The 20,682-nt window shown below is 46.6% G+C and overlaps 1 protein-coding gene across 1 annotated transcript in view; it reads left to right on the top strand.

The window, feature by feature from the left end:
* CEP152 (centrosomal protein 152) overlaps window positions 1–11,710 on the top strand; it is a 173,971-nt gene extending 162,261 nt beyond the window's left edge. The window contains exons 27-28 of the mRNA XM_075345805.1: window positions 9,421–9,524; window positions 10,511–11,710. Coding sequence (XP_075201920.1) covers window positions 9,421–9,524; window positions 10,511–11,337 — 931 coding nt within the window. The 3' untranslated portion in view covers window positions 11,338–11,710. The remainder of the gene's footprint in view (window positions 1–9,420; window positions 9,525–10,510) is intronic.
* Window positions 11,711–20,682: the final 8,972 nt, after the last annotated feature.

Genomic DNA, 20,682 nt, shown 5'->3' with positions numbered 1-20,682 from the left:
TTCAGCATGAAGGTGCTCGGCAGGATGGTGGCAGCTATGGAAGCAGTACCCTTTGCTCAACTGCACCTCCGCCCACTGCAGCTAGCCCTTCTAGTGGCCTGGGACAAGAGCCCCTTCTCCCTGGACAGACCTCTTCACCTGACGCCTTCAGTCAGGTACGCACTCCACTGGTGGCTTCGGTCATCATCCCTATCGAAGGGGAGATCTTTTCTCCCAGTGAACTGGCTGGTCCTGACCACGGACGGACGCCAACCTCCTAGACTGGGGAGCAGTGTACCGGCACCACAATGCTCAAGGACGTTGGACGCCCCAGGAGTCTTTCCTACCCATAAACATTCTGGAACTCCGCGCGATCTTCCTCGCGCTCAGAGCGTTCTGCCCTCTGCTAGCGGGTCGTCAGATTCGAGTCCAATCGGACAATGCGACAGCTGTAGCCTATATCAATCAACAGGGGGGCACCCGCAGCAAAGCGGCTTATCTCGAGGCCCACAAGATCCTCAGCTGGGCCGAATCGTCGGGATCAGTGATATCAGCGGTACACATACCGGGGGTAGAGAACTGGGCAGCAGACTTTCTAAATCGCCAAGGCCTGGCCGCCGGAGAATGGTCTCTCCACCCAGATTTGTTTCTACACATCTGCACTCGCTGGGGCACACCAGACGTGGACCTAATGGCTTCAAGGTTGAATGCAAAGGTACCCGCGTTCATAGCCAGGTCACGCGACCCGCAGTCAATCGGCGCGGATGCTCTAGTCTGCTCCTGGCACCACTTCCGCCTGCCTTACATATATCCACCTCTACCCCTGCCGCGGCTAATCAGGAAGATCAAGGCAGAGGGAGTCCCGGTGATACTGATCGCACCGGACTGGCCCAGGCGCACCTGGTACGCCGAATTAGTACAAATGCTCACAGACGCACCATGGCGCCTTCCAGACTTCCCAGACTTGCTGACCCAAGGGCCCATTTCCCATCAGAACTCCAGAGCCCTGAAGCTGACGGCATGGCCATTGAGACCTGGGTATTAAGAAGATCGGGATTCTCCCCCGTGGTTATTTCCACCATGATCAGCACCCGAAAGTCTGCTTCATCCCGCATTTACCACCGTACGTGGAAAATCTTCCTTTCATGGTGCAGGGATACTAACGGCCATCCCCAGAATTCTCGACTTTCTACAGTTTGGCTTGCAAGCATGGTTGGCTCTCAGTTCCCTTAAAGGGCAGGTCTCAGCGCTCTCAATCTTCTACCAATGCCGCCTGGCTCAAAACCCGCAAGTCAAGACCTTCCTCCAGGGCGTTTCCCATCTAGTTCCCCCGTACAAACGGCCGCTGGAACCATGGGATCTCAACCTCGTTCTGGACGGTCTCCAGAGGTCTCCCTTTGAACCCCTCAAGGAATCCTCCCTTGCTCTTTTGTCCTGGAAGGTAACATTCCTGGTGGCAATTACGTCCATCAGACGGGTTTCGGAGCTAGCAGCACTATATATATATATATATATATTTATATATATATATATATATATATATTTATATATATATATATTTATATATATATATATTTATATATATATATATTTATATATATATATATTTATATATATATATATTTATATATATATATATTTATATATATATATATTTATATATATATATATTTATATATATATATATTTATATATATATATATTTATATATATATATATTTATATATATATATATTTATATATATATATATTTATATATATATATATTTATATATATATATATTTATATATATATATATTTATATATATATATATTTATATATATATATATTTATATATATATATATTTATATATATATATATTTATATATATATATATTTATATATATATATTTTTATATATATATATTTTTATATATATATATTTTTATATATATATATTTTTATATATATATATTTTTATATATATATATTTTTATATATATATATTTTTATATATATATATTTTTATATATATATATTTTTATATATATATATTTTTATATATATATATTTTTATATATATATATTTTTATATATATATATTATATTATATTATATTATATTATATTATATTATATTATATTATATTATATTATCCGTCTGATGGACGTATATACACACATACACATACATATATATATATGTGTGTGTGTGTATATATATATATATATGTGTATATGTATGTATATGTGTGTGTGTACGTACACACACACACACACACATATAATTTTATTTAATTTGCTGATTTACTCCTGTAGCTGTGGCTGGTCTAATAGCTCCAGCTACGGGAAAATTTCCACCTCATGGCTGCAAAGCAGGGCTGTCTGGATTTCCTAGAACCCAGCAGCTCGTGTTCCCTCCCTACACCTAGTGAGAAAGCAGGGTAAGTGCTTCCTAAACTATATACATAAGCACTGGTTCAGTGTTTTATGTATACACAGATCGTGAAGGTACATGTGGTAATAAGATGTGCTTGTCTTCTCTCTGGGAAGTCTGGCTGTGTCTGGCAGCAGTCTTTTTTCCCCACAGCTTTTTAGTCTAGTGAAAGGTTTTTACACTGCATTAACATTTTAGAAAATCATGCTGGGATAATAATGGGCTGCCCATGGATGGAGGTGAGCGATCCGGTTGAAGTTCGGGTTCGGCAGGTTCAGCAGGACTTTATCTAAAGTTCTGTTTGGGTCACATACTTGATTTGAACCACTTTAGAACTCACTGATTGGGCAGTTCTACTCTCTGCCCACATACAGCCATCCATAGACAGAGCACTTCTTGGGGTGAAAGGGAGGGCGGAGTTTTTTCATTTATACACTACATTCGATCAGGCTGTTACCCCAAGTGTGAGCCGTTCAAATACTGCAAGCGGCTCGCACTGGACCGAACACTGAGCGTACCCGAGCACAGCGATGCTCGCGAGAGTTGTTAGCGCGTATGCAAAGCACCTTAACTCCAAACACTGTTTTTCGGGGCTGTTTTTTATATATATATTTTTCTTTTTCGCTCCTAATTGGGAGACCCAGACAATTGGGTGTATAGCTATTGCCTCCGGAGGCCGCACAAAGTACTACACTTAAAAGTGTAAGGCCCCTCCCCTTCTGGCTATACACCCTCCCGTAGGAGTACGGATTCCTCAGTTTTAGCTTTGTGCGAAGGAGGTCACACACGCACGCATAGCTCCATTGTTTTTAGTCAGCAGCAGCTGCTGACTATGTCGGATGGAAGAAAAGAGGGCCCATACAGGGCCCCCAGCATGCTCCCTTCTCACCCCACTGTATGTCGGAGGTGTTTGTAAGGTTGAGGTACCCATTGCGGGTACGGAGGCTGGAGCCCACATGCTGATTCCTTCCCCATCCCTTTTTACAGGGCTCTGGGTGAAGTGGGATTTACTGGTCTCCAGGCACTGAGACCGTGCTCCATCTACAGCCCCTGGAGAAGATGCTGGATTGGAGCGGAGTACATCAGGGACATGGCCCTGCTTCCTCAAGGTACTCTGTGTCCCCGTGCATTTCGCGCTCACACCGCAGCATGCTGGGTGTTGTAGTGCGCCGGGGACATCAGCGCTGCGGCGCTTGTGCCATGGCCTCATTTCAGCTTCGCTGAAGCGGGCACACTTTTGGGGAACGGTCGCGCCGGCCGCTGGGACTGTGGCGCGGCTGGCACTTGTGGTGCGCCGGGGACTTCAGCGCGGGCCGCGCTTTTACGGCGGCCGCGCTGATAACTCGAGTCCCCGGCTTTTGCGGCCTGGTTCCGTTCGTTCCCGCCCCCAGACCTGCCAGTCAGGAGAGGGGCGGGACGCTGGTCAGTGCATCAGCGCTGAGGGCTGGAGTCGTTTTTACATACTCCAGCCCTCACAATAGGCACAGAGGGGACACTGTTTCCCGCACTTTTGTTTGGGAACTCCCACGGGCCGCCCCTCTCCACAGACGCCGGCAGCCATTCCTGCTGACACGCTGAGCTGCAGAGGGGAGCCGGGGAGACCCAGACAAGGAATTCTACGCCTCTTACCCGCTATTCAGCGGGCGGTAAGCAGCCCTCCGGGCTCACCCCCTCTTGTGCCAGTAGTAATCTTAGTATTTTGTTCCTGCAAATACTTTGTACTGCATAGCGCTGGTCGCCTTTTGGCTATAGACTCTCTCACATTGCAGAGAGCCAACAGCATGTCGTCCACAAAACGCAAGGGTGCCAAGGCACAGACATTATATGCTTCCTGTACCGCATGTGGGACTTTTCTACCGGCAGGCTCCAATGACCCCCATTGTGTGCAGTGCTCGGCCCCTGTGGCACTTGCACAGCCGGGACCTCCGCTGGACGTGACCCAGGGTGTACCACCTGTGAATGCTGTCCAAGTGACAGGAACTGAGTTTACAGCTTTTGCTGACAGAATGTCTCTCACTATGTCACAAATTCTTGACACATTGCGGGCTAGGCCTGTACTTCAGGCCACGGACACTGTGCAATCATTGCCCCCTGGTCCCCCTCAGCTGAATTACTTCCAAGCTCCGGGACGGGCACATACACCTCAGGGTGAAGACTCTGACTCGGACGATGGTCCCAGGCAACCTAAGCGGGCTCGCTATGAGAGGCCTTCACATTCATCTCAATGGTCAGGATCCCAGCGAGATGAATCTATGGGTGATGAGGCGGACGTAACTGATCAGGATTCTGATCCTGGGACCGCTCTCAATCTAGATACACCAGATGGTGACGCCATAGTTAATGATCTTATAGCATCCATCAATAAGATGTTAAATATTTCTCCACCAGCTCCTCTTGTAGAGGAGTCAGCTTCGCAGCACGAGAGAATCCATTTCAGATATCCCAAGCGTACATTAAGCACTTTTCTGGACCACGCTGACTTTAGAGACGCAATCCAGAAACCCCACGCTTATCCGGAAAGGCGTTTTTCTAAACGGCTTAAAGATACACGCTATCCTTTTCCCCCTGAGGTGGTCAAGGGTTGGACCCAGTGTCCAAAAGTGGATCCTCCAATTTCCAGGCTTGCAGCTAGATCCTTGGTTGCAGTTGAAGATGGAGCGGCACTTAAAGATGCCACTGACAGGCAGATGGAGCTCTGGCTGAAATCCATCTATGAAGCTATTGGAGCGTCGTTAGCGCCATCTTTTGCTGCCGTATGGGCACTCCAAGCTATCTCAGCCGGGCTTGTGCAAGTCGACTCAGTCACACGTGCATTTGCCCCGCAGGTAGCACCATTGACCTCGCAAATGGCGGCATTCGCGTCGTACGCGATTAATGCTGTTCTTGACGCTACAAGCCGTACGGCAGTGGCGTCAGCCAACTCCGTTGTTTTGCGTAGGGCCCTGTGGTTGAGACATTGGAAGGCAGATTCTCATTCCAAGAAGTGCTTAACCAATTTGCCTTTTTCTCGTGACCGATTGTTTGGAGAGCGTTTGGATGAAATCATCAAACACTCCAAGGGTAAGGACTCATCCTTACCGCAACACAGACAAAACAAACCCCAACAGAGGAGGGGTCAGTCTGGTTATCGGTCCTTTCGAGGACCGGGCAGGTCCCAATTTTCCTCGTCAAAAAAGACTCAAAAAGATCAGAGACGCTCAGATTCTTGGAGGTCTCAGTCACGCCCAAAAAAGACAGCCGGAGGAACCGTTGCCAAGACGGCGTCCTCATGACTTGCAGTCTCCGATTCCCACACCCTCGGTTGGTGGGAGGCTTTCCCACTTTGGCGACATTTGGCTGTCACGCGTCAAAGACCGTTGGGTGAGGGATATTCTGTCTCACGGGTACAGGATAGAGTTCAGTTCTCGTCCGCCAACTCGTTTCTTCAGAACTTCTCCACCACCAGACCGAGCCGATGCTCTGTTGCAGGCGGTGGCCGCTCTAAAGGCGGAAGGAGTGGTGACCTCCGTCCCTCTTCAGGAACAAGGTCACGGTTTTTACTCCAATCTGTTTGTGGTCCCAAAAAAGGACGGATCGTATCGACCCGTCCTGGATCTAAAGTTGCTCAACAGACACGTAAAAGTCAGGAGGTTCCGGATGGAATCCCTACGCTCCGACATAGCCTCAATGTCTCAAGGAGATTTTCTAGCATCAATAGACATCAAAGATGCGTATCTCCACGTGCCGATTGCGCCAGAGCATCAGCGTTTCCTACGCTTCGTCATACACGACGAACACCTGCAGTTCGTAGCGTTACCTTTCGGTCTGGCAACAGCCCCCCGGGTCTTCACCAAGGTCATGGCAGCAGTAGTAGCTGTCCTGCACTCGCAAGGTCACTCGGTCATCCCGTATCTAGACGACCTGCTTATAAAGGCACCCTCTCAAGAGGCATGCCAACACAGTCTGAAAGTGGCACTAGACACTCTCCAGAGTTTCGGGTGGATTATCAACTTTCCAAAGTCTCATCTAACCCCGACCCAATCACTGACTTATCTTGGCATGGAGTTTCATACTCTCTCAGCGATAGTGAAGCTTCCACTGGACAAGCAGTGTTCGCTGCGGACAGGAGTGCAATCTCTCCTTCAGAGCCAGTCACACTCACTGAGGCGCCTCATGCATTTCCTAGGAAAGATGGTAGCAGCAATGGAGGCGGTCCCGTTCGCGCAGTTTCATCTGCGCCCTCTACAATGGGACATTCTACGCCAATGGGATCGGAAGTCGACGTCCCTCGACAGGACTGTCTCCCTCTCTCAGACTGCCAAGGACTCTCTGCGTTGGTGGCTTCTCCCCACCTCATTGTCACAGGGAAAGTCGTTCCTACCCCCATCCTGGGCAGTGGTCACGACGGATGCGAGCCTATCAGGGTGGGGAGCGGTGTTTCTCCACCACAGGGCTCAGGGGACGTGGACTCAGGAAGAGTCCACCCTGCAGATCAATGTTCTGGAAATCAGAGCAGTCTATCTTGCTCTGCGAGCCTTCCAACAATGGCTGGAAGGCAAGCAGATTCGGATTCAGTCGGACAATTCCACGGCGGTGGCGTACATCAACCACCAAGGGGGAACACGCAGTCGCCAAGCCTTTCAAGAAGTCCGGCGGATTTTGACGTGGGTGGAAAGCAAAGCGTCCACCATATCCGCAGTTCACATCCCAGGCGTGGAAAACTGGGAAGCAGACTTTCTCAGTCGCCAGGGCATGGACGCAGGGGAATGGTCCCTTCACCCGGACGTGTTTCAGCAGATCTGTTGCCGCTGGGGGACGCCGGACGTCGATCTGATGGCGTCACGGCACAACAACAAGGTCCCAGTTTTCATGGCACGGTCTCACGATCACCGAGCGCTGGCGGCAGACGCCTTGGTTCAGGATTGGTCGCAATTCCGACTACCCTATGTGTTCCCACCTCTAGCATTGTTGCCCAGAGTTCTCCGGAAAATCAGGTCCGACTGCCATCGAGCCATTCTCGTCGCTCCAGACTGGCCAAGAAGGTCGTGGTACCCGGATCTGTGGCATCTCACGGTAGGCCAACCATGGGCACTACCAGACCGTCCAGATTTGCTGTCTCAAGGGCCGTTTTTCCATCTGAATTCTGCGGCCCTGAACCTGACTGTGTGGCCATTGAGTCCTGGATCCTAGCGGCCTCAGGTTTATCTCATGAAGTAGTTGCCACAATGAGACAGGCTAGAAAACCATCCTCAGCTAAGATCTATCACAGGACGTGGAAGATATTCTTAGCTTGGTGCTCGGCTCAGAGGGTTTCTCCCTGGCCATTTGCATTGCCAATTTTTCTTTCCTTCCTGCAGTCTGGGTTGGAAAAAGGTTTGTCGCTTAGCTCTCTTAAGGGTCAAGTCTCCGCGCTATCCGTATTCTTTCAGAAGCGCTTGGCACGGCTTTCTAAAGTACGCACGTTTCTCCAAGGAGTTTGTCATATCGTTCCTCCTTACAGACGGCCATTGGAACCCTGGGATCTAAACAAGGTTCTCATTGCTCTCCAGAAGCCGCCTTTCGAGCCTTTGAAAGAGGTTTCCCTTTCTCGGCTTTCACAAAAAGTGGTTTTTCTTGTGGCGGTCACGTCTCTTCGTAGAGTGTCCGAGCTAGCGGCGTTATCTTGCAAATCTCCCTTCCTGGTGTTTCACCAAGACAAGGTAGTACTGCGTCCAATTCCAGAGTTTTCTCCCAAGGTGGTTTCTTCCTTTCATCTCAATCAGGATATCACTTTGCCATCTTTGTGTCCGCATCCAGTTCACCAATTTGAAAAAGGTTTACATCTGTTGGACCTGGTGAGAGCACTCAGGATTTACATTTCTCGCACGGCGCCTATGCGCCGTTCTGATGCGCTCTTTGTCCTAGTCGCTGGTCAGCATAAGGGATCGCAAGCTTCCAAATCCACCCTGGCGCGGTGGATCAAGGAACCAATTCTTCACACATACCGTTCTGCTGGGCTTCTGATTCCATCTGGACTGAAGGCCCATTCTACCAGAGCCGTGGGTGCGTCCTGGGCATTGCGGCATCAGGCTACGGCTCAGCAGGTGTGCCAGGCGGCTACCTGGTCGAGTCTGCACACGTTTACCAAACACTATCAAGTGCATACCTACGCTTCGGCAGATGCCAGCCTAGGTAGACAGGTCCTTCAGGCGGCGGTGGCCCACCTGTAGGAAAGGGCTGCCTGACAGCCCGATCACGAGGTATCTTTTTACCCACCCAGGGACTGCTTTTGGACGTCCCAATTGTCTGGGTCTCCCAATTAGGAGCGAAAAAGAAGGGAATTTTGTTTACTTACCGTAAATTCCTTTTCTTCTAGCTCCAATTGGGAGACCCAGCACCCGCCCTATTGTTCTTAGGGTTTCGTTTTTCGGGTGCACATGTTGTTCATGTTGTTTCTTAAGTTCTCCGATCTTGTTATCGGATTGAATTTGTTTTTTGAAACTGTTATTGGCTTTCCTCCTTCTTGCTTTGGTACTAAAACTGAGGAATCCGTACTCCTACGGGAGGGTGTATAGCCAGAAGGGGAGGGGCCTTACACTTTTAAGTGTAGTACTTTGTGCGGCCTCCGGAGGCAATAGCTATACACCCAATTGTCTGGGTCTCCCAATTGGAGCTAGAAGAAAAGGAATTTACGGTAAGTAAACAAAATTCCCTTCTTTTATATGTAATATATATATATATATATATATATATATATATATATATATATATATATATATATATATATATATATATATATATATATATATATATATATATATATATATATATATATATATATATATATATATATATATATATATATATATATATATATATATATATATATGTGTTTCCTATGTGCAGCACAGCCATCTGCCTGCCAGTACATAGTTCAAAGCTATGGAACTAGTTTCATTGGCTTTGATCAACCATTTGATGAATGTACAGTAGATATTCACATGTATATGAGTTACTGTCTGTATATTTCATTACTTTATAAATGTTTTGGATTTGCTTTCTTAGAGCTGAAAAGAAAATAATGACTGCGGCAAGCAAACTAGCAACTATGGCCAAAGTGTTGGAGACTCCGCTCCCCCAAAAAACACAAAGTAGAAACATGCGTGTAGGTATGTATGTAAACATTGGGGGTATATTTACTGTTTGAACATGTTATTTTTCCATGAGAGTTTACCTTTCTTGGCATGTGTTGTTTTTTTTTTTTTTTTACATTTAATAGTCCCCTTAGGGGATTTTAATATGCGAGCGTCCGATTGCCTGTGCTATGCAGAGCAGTGCATTAGCAATGCTCTGTATAACAAAAATCACGGTCTCTTATGAATGTCGGCTCACAGGCTCCACCCGTGGATGTCGGAGGCACTTAATGGCTGATTAAATCCGCTGTCAAGTGCTGGGACAGATGCATGCTCAGTGTGAGCCCATCAAAGGCAGAGAGACGGCCATTGACGTGAATATACATAATCGGTCGTGAAGGGGTTAAGCATGAAGGAGACTGATGGAAAACAAATAGTTGGGACGGTGCACTGAGCTGATTGACCACTGTAAGGGTGCACCAAGCACCTGTGCTTAGTTTAAACAGTCATTTCTCTGTTGCATCATTGGGGATACAGAGCCCTGGGATTGTCTGCTGCCACCTGGAGACTGACGCAGATATTACATAGAACTAAAAATTGGCCTCACCCCAGCAGACCATACCTCGCCTGCCGCCATCTGGCCTTCTTTTTTTTTTTTTTTTTTTTTTTTTTTCCCGTGAGGCGGGTCTGTTTTAGACCTGGCTGACGTTTGTTTTAGTTTTTGTTTTCAGAGTTCCTCGTGTAACAGGATATACAGTTGTGCTGTCTGTTTTACCCCCAATGTGGTGGAGAGTACATGTGCCTTCAGTCTGTATTCTCTCACATTATTGGCCGGACTGAGGTACCTTGCTATTGAGGTACGAGGTGGTGGTCCTTTTCTGTAACCAAGCCCTCTAATGCTCCAGTCCCTTCTTTCACGGTAACCCTCATTTGACAGGTGACTGCCAGTCTTCACATCACATGGCAGATTACAATAAAATGACTTAAACACTGTATCTTTTATCTATCTTCTCAATGTTTAGGAATTGCAGTGAGCCAAGATGAAACTGGCCCTGAAGCAATTGAGTCAATGAGGAATGTTCTAAGCTGCCCAAGTAATAGATCAACTGGTGACAACACAGAACAAAAGACCCTGGATGAGCTCATCAGGCGGCATATGAAAGAGAAGCGGGACGGGGGCAGATTCCCCAATACAGAATATCCCACCGTTATTAGACTTGATGGTTCAAAGCAATTTGGAAAGGACGACATTGAGCATAAAGCTGCAGGACGGTCTATGAGCACACCTTTGGATGATGGGCTCACTTTCAGTGGTCCTGCAGAGTCTCTCCAGGTGACTGTTCATAAACAGAGCGAGCTCTCACTTCTCCAAGGGCTACAAGATCACAGGTACCCAAAGTCTAGACTCGATAGACAAAGGTTTGAACTCCAAGAAACTCCAGTTCGGGATGAGAATGGAAGTAATGACTGGACCTCTATGAATAGTAAAGGGACTTTTTTAGCACAGACTACACAAAGCTCTATAACCCATTTAAAGGCTCAGTCTCAAAATCTGAACATTCCTGGGAATTTTTCAGCAGCAGGTTTATTTCCCTTTGTGGAAGCAAGTCATGATGGCTTTGGCAGCCGATATGAAGGTCAGAATCACTCTGCACACATTGCAAAGAAGAGAGATCAGACTCCTGGTACACAGCATCCTAGTAAAGCTGGGGGTCACCCCTCTGCAGCTGTTGAATCTAAGCCATACTCCGATGTAGGTCGAGGCAGCCAGCTACTTTCACGGAAATTATTACTGGATTTTGTATCCCCACAGCAAGACAGCGGCTTTGACAGTCCTTTGCTTAACTAGTTTTAACTGACCAGGAAAAGTACTCAAAAGGCTTTTACTTCTTGTCCGTTTCTTTACGACTGCAAATTGTTGCTACAGATTGAATCAATTTATTTATTTTTTGGCTCGTGTATAGTTTTGTGCCTTTTTTATATTCTTTTTTTGTATATACGTGTGTGTTTGTCAAAAGACTTTTTATTTTTATATTTGTGCCTGGTTTTGCATAATTATGTTATTTAAATAAAGATCATTTTATTATTTAACACTTCATATATATATATATATATATATGTATATATATGTATTGACATGCGTATGGCATACATTGGAAATTTTGTTGGTATTATGATGCATTTTTGAAAACAACATACCCAGTTGATATAAAATGCTCAAATAAAGGGATTTTGAAAGGATGTAACCAGAAGAGTGAACTTTAGAGGGGTTGTGGTTAATGGTCAGCCTCCTATGAATGGGCTTGGGGAGGTAAGAGAAAAAAAAGATACTTGCCTACTGGATTTATACCATTCCTTTTTATTCAAAGCTACATTCCCCACTGGTCTACCCCCTGATCAACATGGAGCTTCAGGGATTACATGAAGCCTGCTTGTGCGAAATATGAACACTGCAGCCAATCAGAAGCTGACGATTGGCTGCAACACTCACATAACACTTTTGCTTGGAAGTTGATGTCGAACTAATGGCTGGAGTTCAGCGTTGGGTTGTGTTTGTTTTTTTTTTTTTTTTTTTTCTTCCTCCTTTTCGCTCCCTATTACAAATAAAGGGCTGAGGTGGATAATCACTTTTAATTTTAATCCTATGTCTATGAAGCAAAAATTTTCGGCCCCTTTTAAAATGCTTTTTTTTTTCGGACTATAATACACACCAGACCATAAGATGTAAGGAAATGAGGAAAAAAATGTAAATAAGAAAATGGGGTCATGACACACGGTTATGGGGGATCTGCTGCTGACACTGTTATTTGGGTAATGTCCTCCAATTCAGGACTCATGTCTCCCATCCTGGACCCCTTCCTAGTATATATGTGGCGTATCCTGGTTTATATGTCCTCCGTTCTGGTTTATATGTCCCTCCTCCTGCAATATGTCCCCTATCATGGGCCCATTCTGGTATATTTCTCCTGTAATAGTAAATACACAAAATAAAGGTTTCTACTCACTTTTCCTCCGCTCCCCAGGCACTCAGCATCCTCATCTGATGCCTGTGTCGCGGGCGGAGGAGGGGACGCTGCGCTCACCCACTGCTCGGGTCCGGCTGCTGCTGCTCGGTGCTGGCTCGAGCGGTGGGCCGGATCCCGGGGACTCGAGCAGTGTTCCTCGCCCGTGAGTGAAAGGGGGGTGGTTTGGTTTAGGGATATTGTCCGTGACGCCACCCATGGTTGTGGTGAGATTGGTGACACCACCGCTGCTCTGGACGGGGATCCCGGGAGCGATGACAGGGAGCAGCTTGGATGTTGGTTCTCCCCTCCGTGGGTAGGGTTTGGTTGTCCCGGGGCCCGGTGAGGGGTTGGGTAGGAATGGCAGGCCGGTTACGGGGCCTGGTGAGGTGCAGGGTCGCGGGGGCAGCGCTGGTACTCACTTAGCCAATGATGAATGCAAAGTCTCAGGTAAAACAAACGGCTGGATGGACCGGTCCCACAGACGGCTGCGGTGTTTCTCCTCCCAGCAGGTTGATGGTGACTGCCTTTCCCTGCACCTGTGTTATAGTTACTTAGGTTGAAAAAAGACCTAGGTCCATCTAGTTCAACCTTCCTCCACCAGTTCTACATTTAGTCACTAAGTCATTTATAACCAACAATGTTTTGTGTACTGAGGAAATCATCCAGCCCTTTTTTAAAAGCTGTTATAGTATCTGCCATTACTACCTCTTGTGGTAGGGCATTCCACAGTCTGACTGCTCTAACTGTAAAGAACCCTTTCCTATTTAGCTGTTGGAATCGCTTTTCTTCCACTCGCAGTGAGTGCCCCCTGGTCCTTAGTACTGTCTTTGGAAGAAATAAGTCATGTGCCAGTCCTTTATATTGACCACACATGTATTTATACATATAAATGAGATCTCCTCTGAGACGTCTTTTTTCTAAGCTAAACATATCTAACTTTTTCAACCTGTCATCATATGGGAGGCCTTCCATTCCTTGTAATAGTCTAGTTGCCCGCCTTTGAACTGACTCTAACTTCTGAATGTCCTTTTTAAAATGTGGAGCCCAAAACTGGATCCCGTATTCCACATGTGGCCTTACAAGTGATTTATAGAGGGGTAACAATACGTTGGGATCACGGGATCTAATCTCTCTTTTTATACACCCTAAAATCTTGTTTGCTTTAGCAGCAGGTGCTTGACATTGAGTGCTGCTGCTCAGCTTATTTGTAATGAGAATACCCAAGTCCTTCTCCTGTTCTGTAGTCTTTCCGAGTTTACTTCCATTTAATGTATACGCAGCTATAGGATTACTCCGTCCTAGGTGCATTACTTTACATTTATCAACATTAAATCTCATTTGCCAAGTATCTGCCCATTCTGACATCTTATCCAGATCTTATTGTAATATTGTACTATCCAGGTCAGTTTTTAATATCCTACATAGTTTGGTGTCATCGGCAAAGACTGACACTGTACTATCAATCCCATCCACAAGGTCATTAATAAAGAGATTAAAAAGAATCGGTCCAAGCACAGATCCCTGCGGCACCCCACTGCTGACTATAGCCCATTTAGAGAATGTACCATTTATGACTACTCTTTGTTTCCTATCTTTTAGCCAATTCCTTACCCAGTTGCATATTGTGTCCCCTAGTCCTTGCTTCTGGAGCTTTAGTATAAGGCTATTATGTGGTACAGTATCATATGCCTTTGCAAAGTCCAAATAAATCACATCAGCTGCATTACCAATATCCAGGTTTGAACTTACCCCCTCATAGAACCCCAACAGGTTGGTTAGACACGACTTATCTTTCATGAATCCATGCTGTTTGTCAGTTATCATATTATTTTCTGCAATATATTTTTGCATGTCTTCCCTTAAAATGCCCTCAAAAACTTTGCATACTACTGATGTCAGGCTTACTGGACGGTAGTTGCCTGGATCTACCCTCTTACCTTTCTTAAATATCGGTACCACATCAGCAATCCTCCAATCCTGAGGCACCAACCCTGTTACAAGTGAGTCTAAAAAGATGAGATACAGCGGTCTGTCGATTACGGAGCTCAATTCCCTCAATATTCGTGGATGAATGCCACCTGGCCCTGGGGATTTGTCAATGTTTAATTTACTCAGACGTAGGCGTACTTCATCTTGTGTTAAATTAATTATATCGGGTGGTGAACTTTGATTTTTCACTTGTTGAATGATCCCTGGTACAGTCAGTTCCTTGGTGAATACAGATGAGAAATGCCTATTTAATATCTCAGTCTTTTGTTTGTCCTCTATAACTAACTTGTTGTTATATTTTAAGGGGCCGATACTATCCTTTGTTTTCCTTTTGGCATTAATGTATTTATAAAAGATTTTGGGATTTATTTTAATGTCATTGGCGATTTTTGTTTCAGTAGCTAATTTTGCTTGTTTGATTTCTTTTTTACATTTCCTATTGATATCTTTATACTTCTGAAATGCTATTTCTGTATTCTCAGCCTTTAAGATTTTAAATGCCCTTTGTTTTTGTTTATTATACTTTGTACAGTCTTATTTATCCATAGTGGTTTCTTTTTATTCCTGGACATTTTATTACCAGAGGGTATACGTTTTTTACAGGACTCTAGTGTTGTTATGGTTCCAATGGCTTCCCACCGGTAACCCGCTCCCCAGCTTGGATGGATGCTGAGGAAGCCCCTTTTGCCCGCAGGCTCTGGCCCTGGGAACTGTAGCCTTAGCGGTGACTGTGTTTCCCTTTACGGTTTGAGCGGTTGCATTCAATCGGGACTTGAGTGCTGGGAAACCCCGGAGGTTCCCTTCGCTAACGGATTTGACAAATTCAACGGCGACTCCTAGCCTTGTCGGGGTCCGTAAGCCCTGCCGGATGGTGCTGGCTTCTCTTTGCTCGCCGATCCGGTACCGCCGTGCCACCGCCCGTCCACGGTCCTTACGGTTTGCTCCAATAAGCCTCTCCTGCAGACGGTCACCACCGTCTGCCAACCTTGCTGTTCCGTCCGGGCCACACACCCGGACCACCTTCAGACTGCTCCTCTACCACTTTTACGTCCGCTCACTTTCACTTCAAAACTCTAACTGTTCTCCTTCCTTTTCCCACCTCCAGGACTGTGAGCTCCTCGGTGGGCGGGACCAACCGCCCGGCCCACCTCCCGGTGTGGACACCAGCCCCTGGAGGAAGGCAATAAGGATTTTGTGTTTGGCCTCGGTGTGCCCAGCCGGGGTGTGGGGTGTGCCGTTGTAGTTCCGTGACGTCCCGGCCCGTCCAGAGCGCCACACCTGCAACTGATTTCGGCTTGAAAGTGACTGGTAGCGAATAACTACACAGCCATGCGCCCCTAATCATAGGTGCGCGGAAGGTAGGAGCAGGGTCGCTGCTGCAGAAAGTTGGAGATGGCAAGAGCAGTGAATATTACCCCATTAAATTAATATTCACTCCCCCCCCCCCCCCCTTAATCCTGCCCATCTGCTGGCATCAATGATAGTAAAATTTTTCAGAAGAAAAACAGACAGCATCCTGAGGGTTTTTTCAATTTTTATTTAATCTAAAGTCAGGAAACGTTTCACCCTACGATTAGGCTTTATCAAGCATATGTAAAATTCTTCAGTCATTTACTATCCCTGACCTCATAGCCGATATATGGGTGTGGGGAGCAGTGGTGAAATGAATGTTCACTGCTCCATTTGCCACCAGCTTCCTGCAGTGGCAGACCTGCTCCTTTCTCCTGTGACCCGCTCCTCTTCCTCCACCACACAGCGAGCCAGGTACATTAAGACTATAAGACACACCACTATTTACATGAGCGTAAGCAAACTTTGTATGAATTTCCTCCAGAAAATGTGGGCAATTTGTTATCCGTATGGTGGTCGGTATATAATCCATATGGTATGAGCCTTTTTAGATCTCCAGTTAACGTTTACAAGACTAAAGAACAGTTCTTTCTGTTAAGAATGGAAATGTATGTGTAGAAGAAAACCAACAAAAAAAAAAAGCTATATAGATGATCCGTATGGGGTCTGTTTTTTTTTTTTTTTTTTGCAATCCACTCATAGATATGGAGGTCGTTGTAAGTTTAACGTGTTTTTTTTTTCTCCAATTGTGAATTTACACAGTATAGTCCAGGATAATATACCCAGATGGTTGTTCGGTCACTGTATGGTCTGGATTGCAAGGTTTTCATTTAATCTGATCACATGTTAGGAATCTATGTAGAATAGGCTATATACACTGTGGGGAAAATGGTTACAAGGTTTTGAACTTTTGACTCTGAGGCTCCATATCTCACCATCCACTACAGCCTAGAACCTGAGCCTACCTTCATTTTATAGACAATAATCTTGGCTATCTTATACATAAATTTGATTTGCAACTATTTAGCATATGATTAGTTATGCAGCTGCATACACAGTCCCTTCACTGTCGGTGTGTGCAGGACTGAGGATTCATATCAGGCAGTGCTCCAAAGGTAGCACTGTCAACACAAGGGGAAGTGCGGAGGATTGCAATTGAGGGGGTAGAACAGTGCACTGGCCAAGCTAAGAGGACCCATCATTTACATATGTAATAAATTAGTTTTCTCCAATCACCCTCCACGACAGCACAACAGGAGGATGACTCCCCGCCCTAATAGGGACAGGAAACACAGAGGTTAAAAGGCCCCTCCCCGCCCGCCCAGCTGCTCTGGTATGCCACCTTGTGTATCCTCTCTGTTATTGCACCCCCTCTCGTTCTTTTTAAATTCATTGATAAATAAAGATTTTCTTATATTAATCTTGTTATCTGATCTTTTTGTGAGTTGGTTTTGTATACTGATATAGATCAGAATATCCATCTTCATTTATGAGAAAGTGGGTGGTGGTACTTTTTCCCTATGTTTGGAGACCACCTTATTACATATAATTCCCAGTTTATTCATATCTTACCTAGGCTGATTGTTGGTGTTTTTTTTTTTTTTATGTGACGCTAAGAGCCCGGCACTGCTATAAGAGTACCTGGCCAGAAGACTTCTCCAGGTAAGAGCCAAATCCTTCCCAACTAATGGAGAGTAAACAGTCTTCCCCCATCTGCATCTGCAGAGCCCAGCGTCATTCCCAGCACAGTGAGTTCTGTAATGGGTGGGGGGGAGGGTCGGTGTGTCTGCTCCACATTCCCTATCCAGTATGTCTGAGCAGTATGTGGTTCTCCTCCATTGGGTCAGGTATCTGAATACCTTATTTTTTTCTCCCCCCTTAGGCCCCCTTCACACGGTGAAAAACACTGACGTTCTTCACTGACGTGTAAAACACGCACATGTCCCTCCGTGTTCCGTGATTCACGGCACACATGGGTTGTCCATGTGCAATCCGTGATTGCAAATGGACATTACTCACATGCCTTTGCTCCTGCTGTCCATGGTGCTGAACTCCTCGGCTCTGTAGCGTCCACCCACCGCTCTCTGCAGCTACTTCCGGGTCGGCTTCGGGTCGGCTTCGGCTGCATTCATGAATATGCATGAGCCGGGCAGGATCTGCACAGAGCGGAGGCTGCACAGAGCGTCGCTGAAAAGGGGAGTTGAAAATGTTTATTTAATATGTCAGTGTCTTTCTGGTACGTGTTTTACGGATCACACCATAGCGTGGTCCGTGGGTCATCAGTGATGCCAGAAACAAAAACGGACTTGTCTCCGTGCAGAATCACGGACAGAACGGAATTACTGTTCAGTGAAAAATCACTGATGTGTGAGCAGACCCATTGAATAATAATGTGTCTGTGTATGTCAGCGATTCTGGTACGTACAAAAAAAAAAGCACATACGTGCCAGAATCACTGACGTGTGAAGTGGGCCTGAGGGAGACAAATTGCCCACACCGAAGGAGAACCCCAAGATCCGAAAGTGTCCTATATGTGCAATAAAGCTTCCCCCTTCACATACAAAAAAGCTTTGCCAATATTGCACGGATAAAGTTCTCAAGGCTAAACGACCATCATTCCTGGATGAGATTAAAGGCCTCGTCTATCAGGAGCTCCAGGCTTCCATTGCCTCCCTCTCTCCATCCCTGCCCACCCCAGCTCCCGCCCCCGCTCCTACACCAGCTCCTGCTCTAGCTCTGACCCAGGTTGCGAAACCGGCACTGACAAAACGTAAGCGGCCTATCACTGAAGACTCAGATTCATTGGGCCATCCAGCTTCTCTATCAGAAGGACTTTATACGAGGAGGAGTTGGTCTCAAAGCTTGGGCCCCACTCTGCAAGGAAGAAATATTACTTCTCTTCCGAGGATATGGATGAATTGCTGGGGGCAGTGAGGCACACTATGGGGGTAGAGGAGGAAGAGACTGTACAATCCATATCCATACAGGACAAAATGTTTGGGGGTCTCAGGGCAAAAAAGTCAAAGGTTTTTCCCATTCATGAGACCATGCAGAACCTGATCCTTCAGGAGTGGGAATTGCCTGACAAACATCTGTCGGTCCCTTCAGAGCTTAAGGGGTACTTTGCACACTGCAACATCGCTAGCCGATGATAGCGATGCCGAGCGCGATAGTACCCGCCCCCGTCGCACATGCGATATCTTGTGATAGCTGCCGTAGCGGACATTATCGCTACGGCAGCTTCACACGCACTTACCTGGTCGGTGACGTCGCTGTGACTGCTGAAGAATCCCTCCTTCAAGGAGGCGGTGCGTTCGGCGTCACTAATCGGCCGGCTAATAGAAGCGGAGGGGCGGAGATGAGCGGGATGTAAACATCCTGCCCACCTTCTCCCTTCCGCATTGCCGTTGGACGGCGAGCGCTGGTAAGAAGATGTTTGTCGCTCATGCGGCTTCACACACAGCGATGTGTGAAGCTGCAGGAACAACAAACAACATCGTACCTGCGGAGCACCGACATTATGGAAATGACCGACGTGAAACAGATCAGCGATTTTTGACTTTCACGCTCGTTCATCATCTCTCCTAGGCTTTACACGTTGCGACATCGTTACCGGCGCCGGATGTGCGTCACTTTCGATTTGACCCCGACTATATCGCAGTAGTGATGTCTCAACGTGCAAAGTACCCCTTAGGGTCGATTCCCATTTGATGCAAAAAAATCTCCAAACCTTGGACTGACATTCCCAAGGTTGATGTCCAAATTACAAAGGTGACCAGGAAAACCACCCTGCCATTTGATGATTCATCCCAGCTCAGAGACCCTATGGACCGTAAGCTGGAGAGCCACCTCAAGAAATCCTGGTAGACATCCTCCTTCCTCCTCCCTCCTCAATGCTGACGTCCTGTATTCAGTCGGTAGCATAGGCACAATCCCACACAAGGGTGTTGCATCCCACATCCTCTCTTCCTGGAACGGGTCTCCAAGTGCATTAAACAAAAGAATTTTTATACCCAGCCATGTGAAGGCTTCTCTTGCATGGTGGTTGATCCAGAACCACCTGAATACGGGGGTGCCCTGGAACCATTCTCTGGTCATGGTCACCACAGATGCCAGCAAGAAGGGTGGGTTAGCAGTGGTGGGTCAGATGTCTTTCCAAGGCACCTGGACACTGCAATTCAACATCAGGTCCTCTAATTACAGGTAACTGAGTACAGTGGAGGAGGCTCTGAAAGCAGCTGTGTCTCTCATCCACAACAAACATGTCAGTGTCTACTCAGACAATATGACAACCGTTGCCTTCCTGCGCCACCAAGGAGGTACGAGATATGCATCCCTGCAGATGGTGTCGTCCAGAATATTCTCCTGGCATCTTCTCTTCCTTTTCGGCATTCCATTTGCAAGGGTCAGACAATATCCAGGCATACTTCCTGAGTCGGAAGATCATACGGCCAGGCGAGTGGAGCTTGAACGAGGAAATCTTCCAGGGCTTAGTCGCCCAATGGGGTCTCCCAGATGTGGATCTGTTTGCAAGTCGAGCCAACGCGAAGGTGCCTCTCTATTTTTCCTTGAATCCCACAAACCAATGCTTGGCGGTGGATGCCCTTGCTCATCCTTGGGACTTCAATCTCGTCTACGCATTCCCGCCACTTCCACTACCGGCCAGAACTCTGCAGAAGATCAGAGTAGAACGAGTCACCGCCATCCTGGTTGCTTCCCTATGGCCCAAGAGGAGCTGGTACGGTGCTCTAACGAGCCTACTCCACGACGGTCCCCTCTTGTTACCGCAAATCCACAAACTTCTACGTCAGGGACCTATTCCTCATCCCAACCTGCAAAAGCTGAGTCTG

Source organism: Anomaloglossus baeobatrachus, chromosome 4 (assembly GCF_048569485.1).
Source record: "Anomaloglossus baeobatrachus isolate aAnoBae1 chromosome 4, aAnoBae1.hap1, whole genome shotgun sequence".
Taxonomy (NCBI): Eukaryota; Metazoa; Chordata; class Amphibia; order Anura; family Aromobatidae; genus Anomaloglossus; species Anomaloglossus baeobatrachus.
This window is presented reverse-complemented; position numbering and strand designations above follow the sequence as displayed.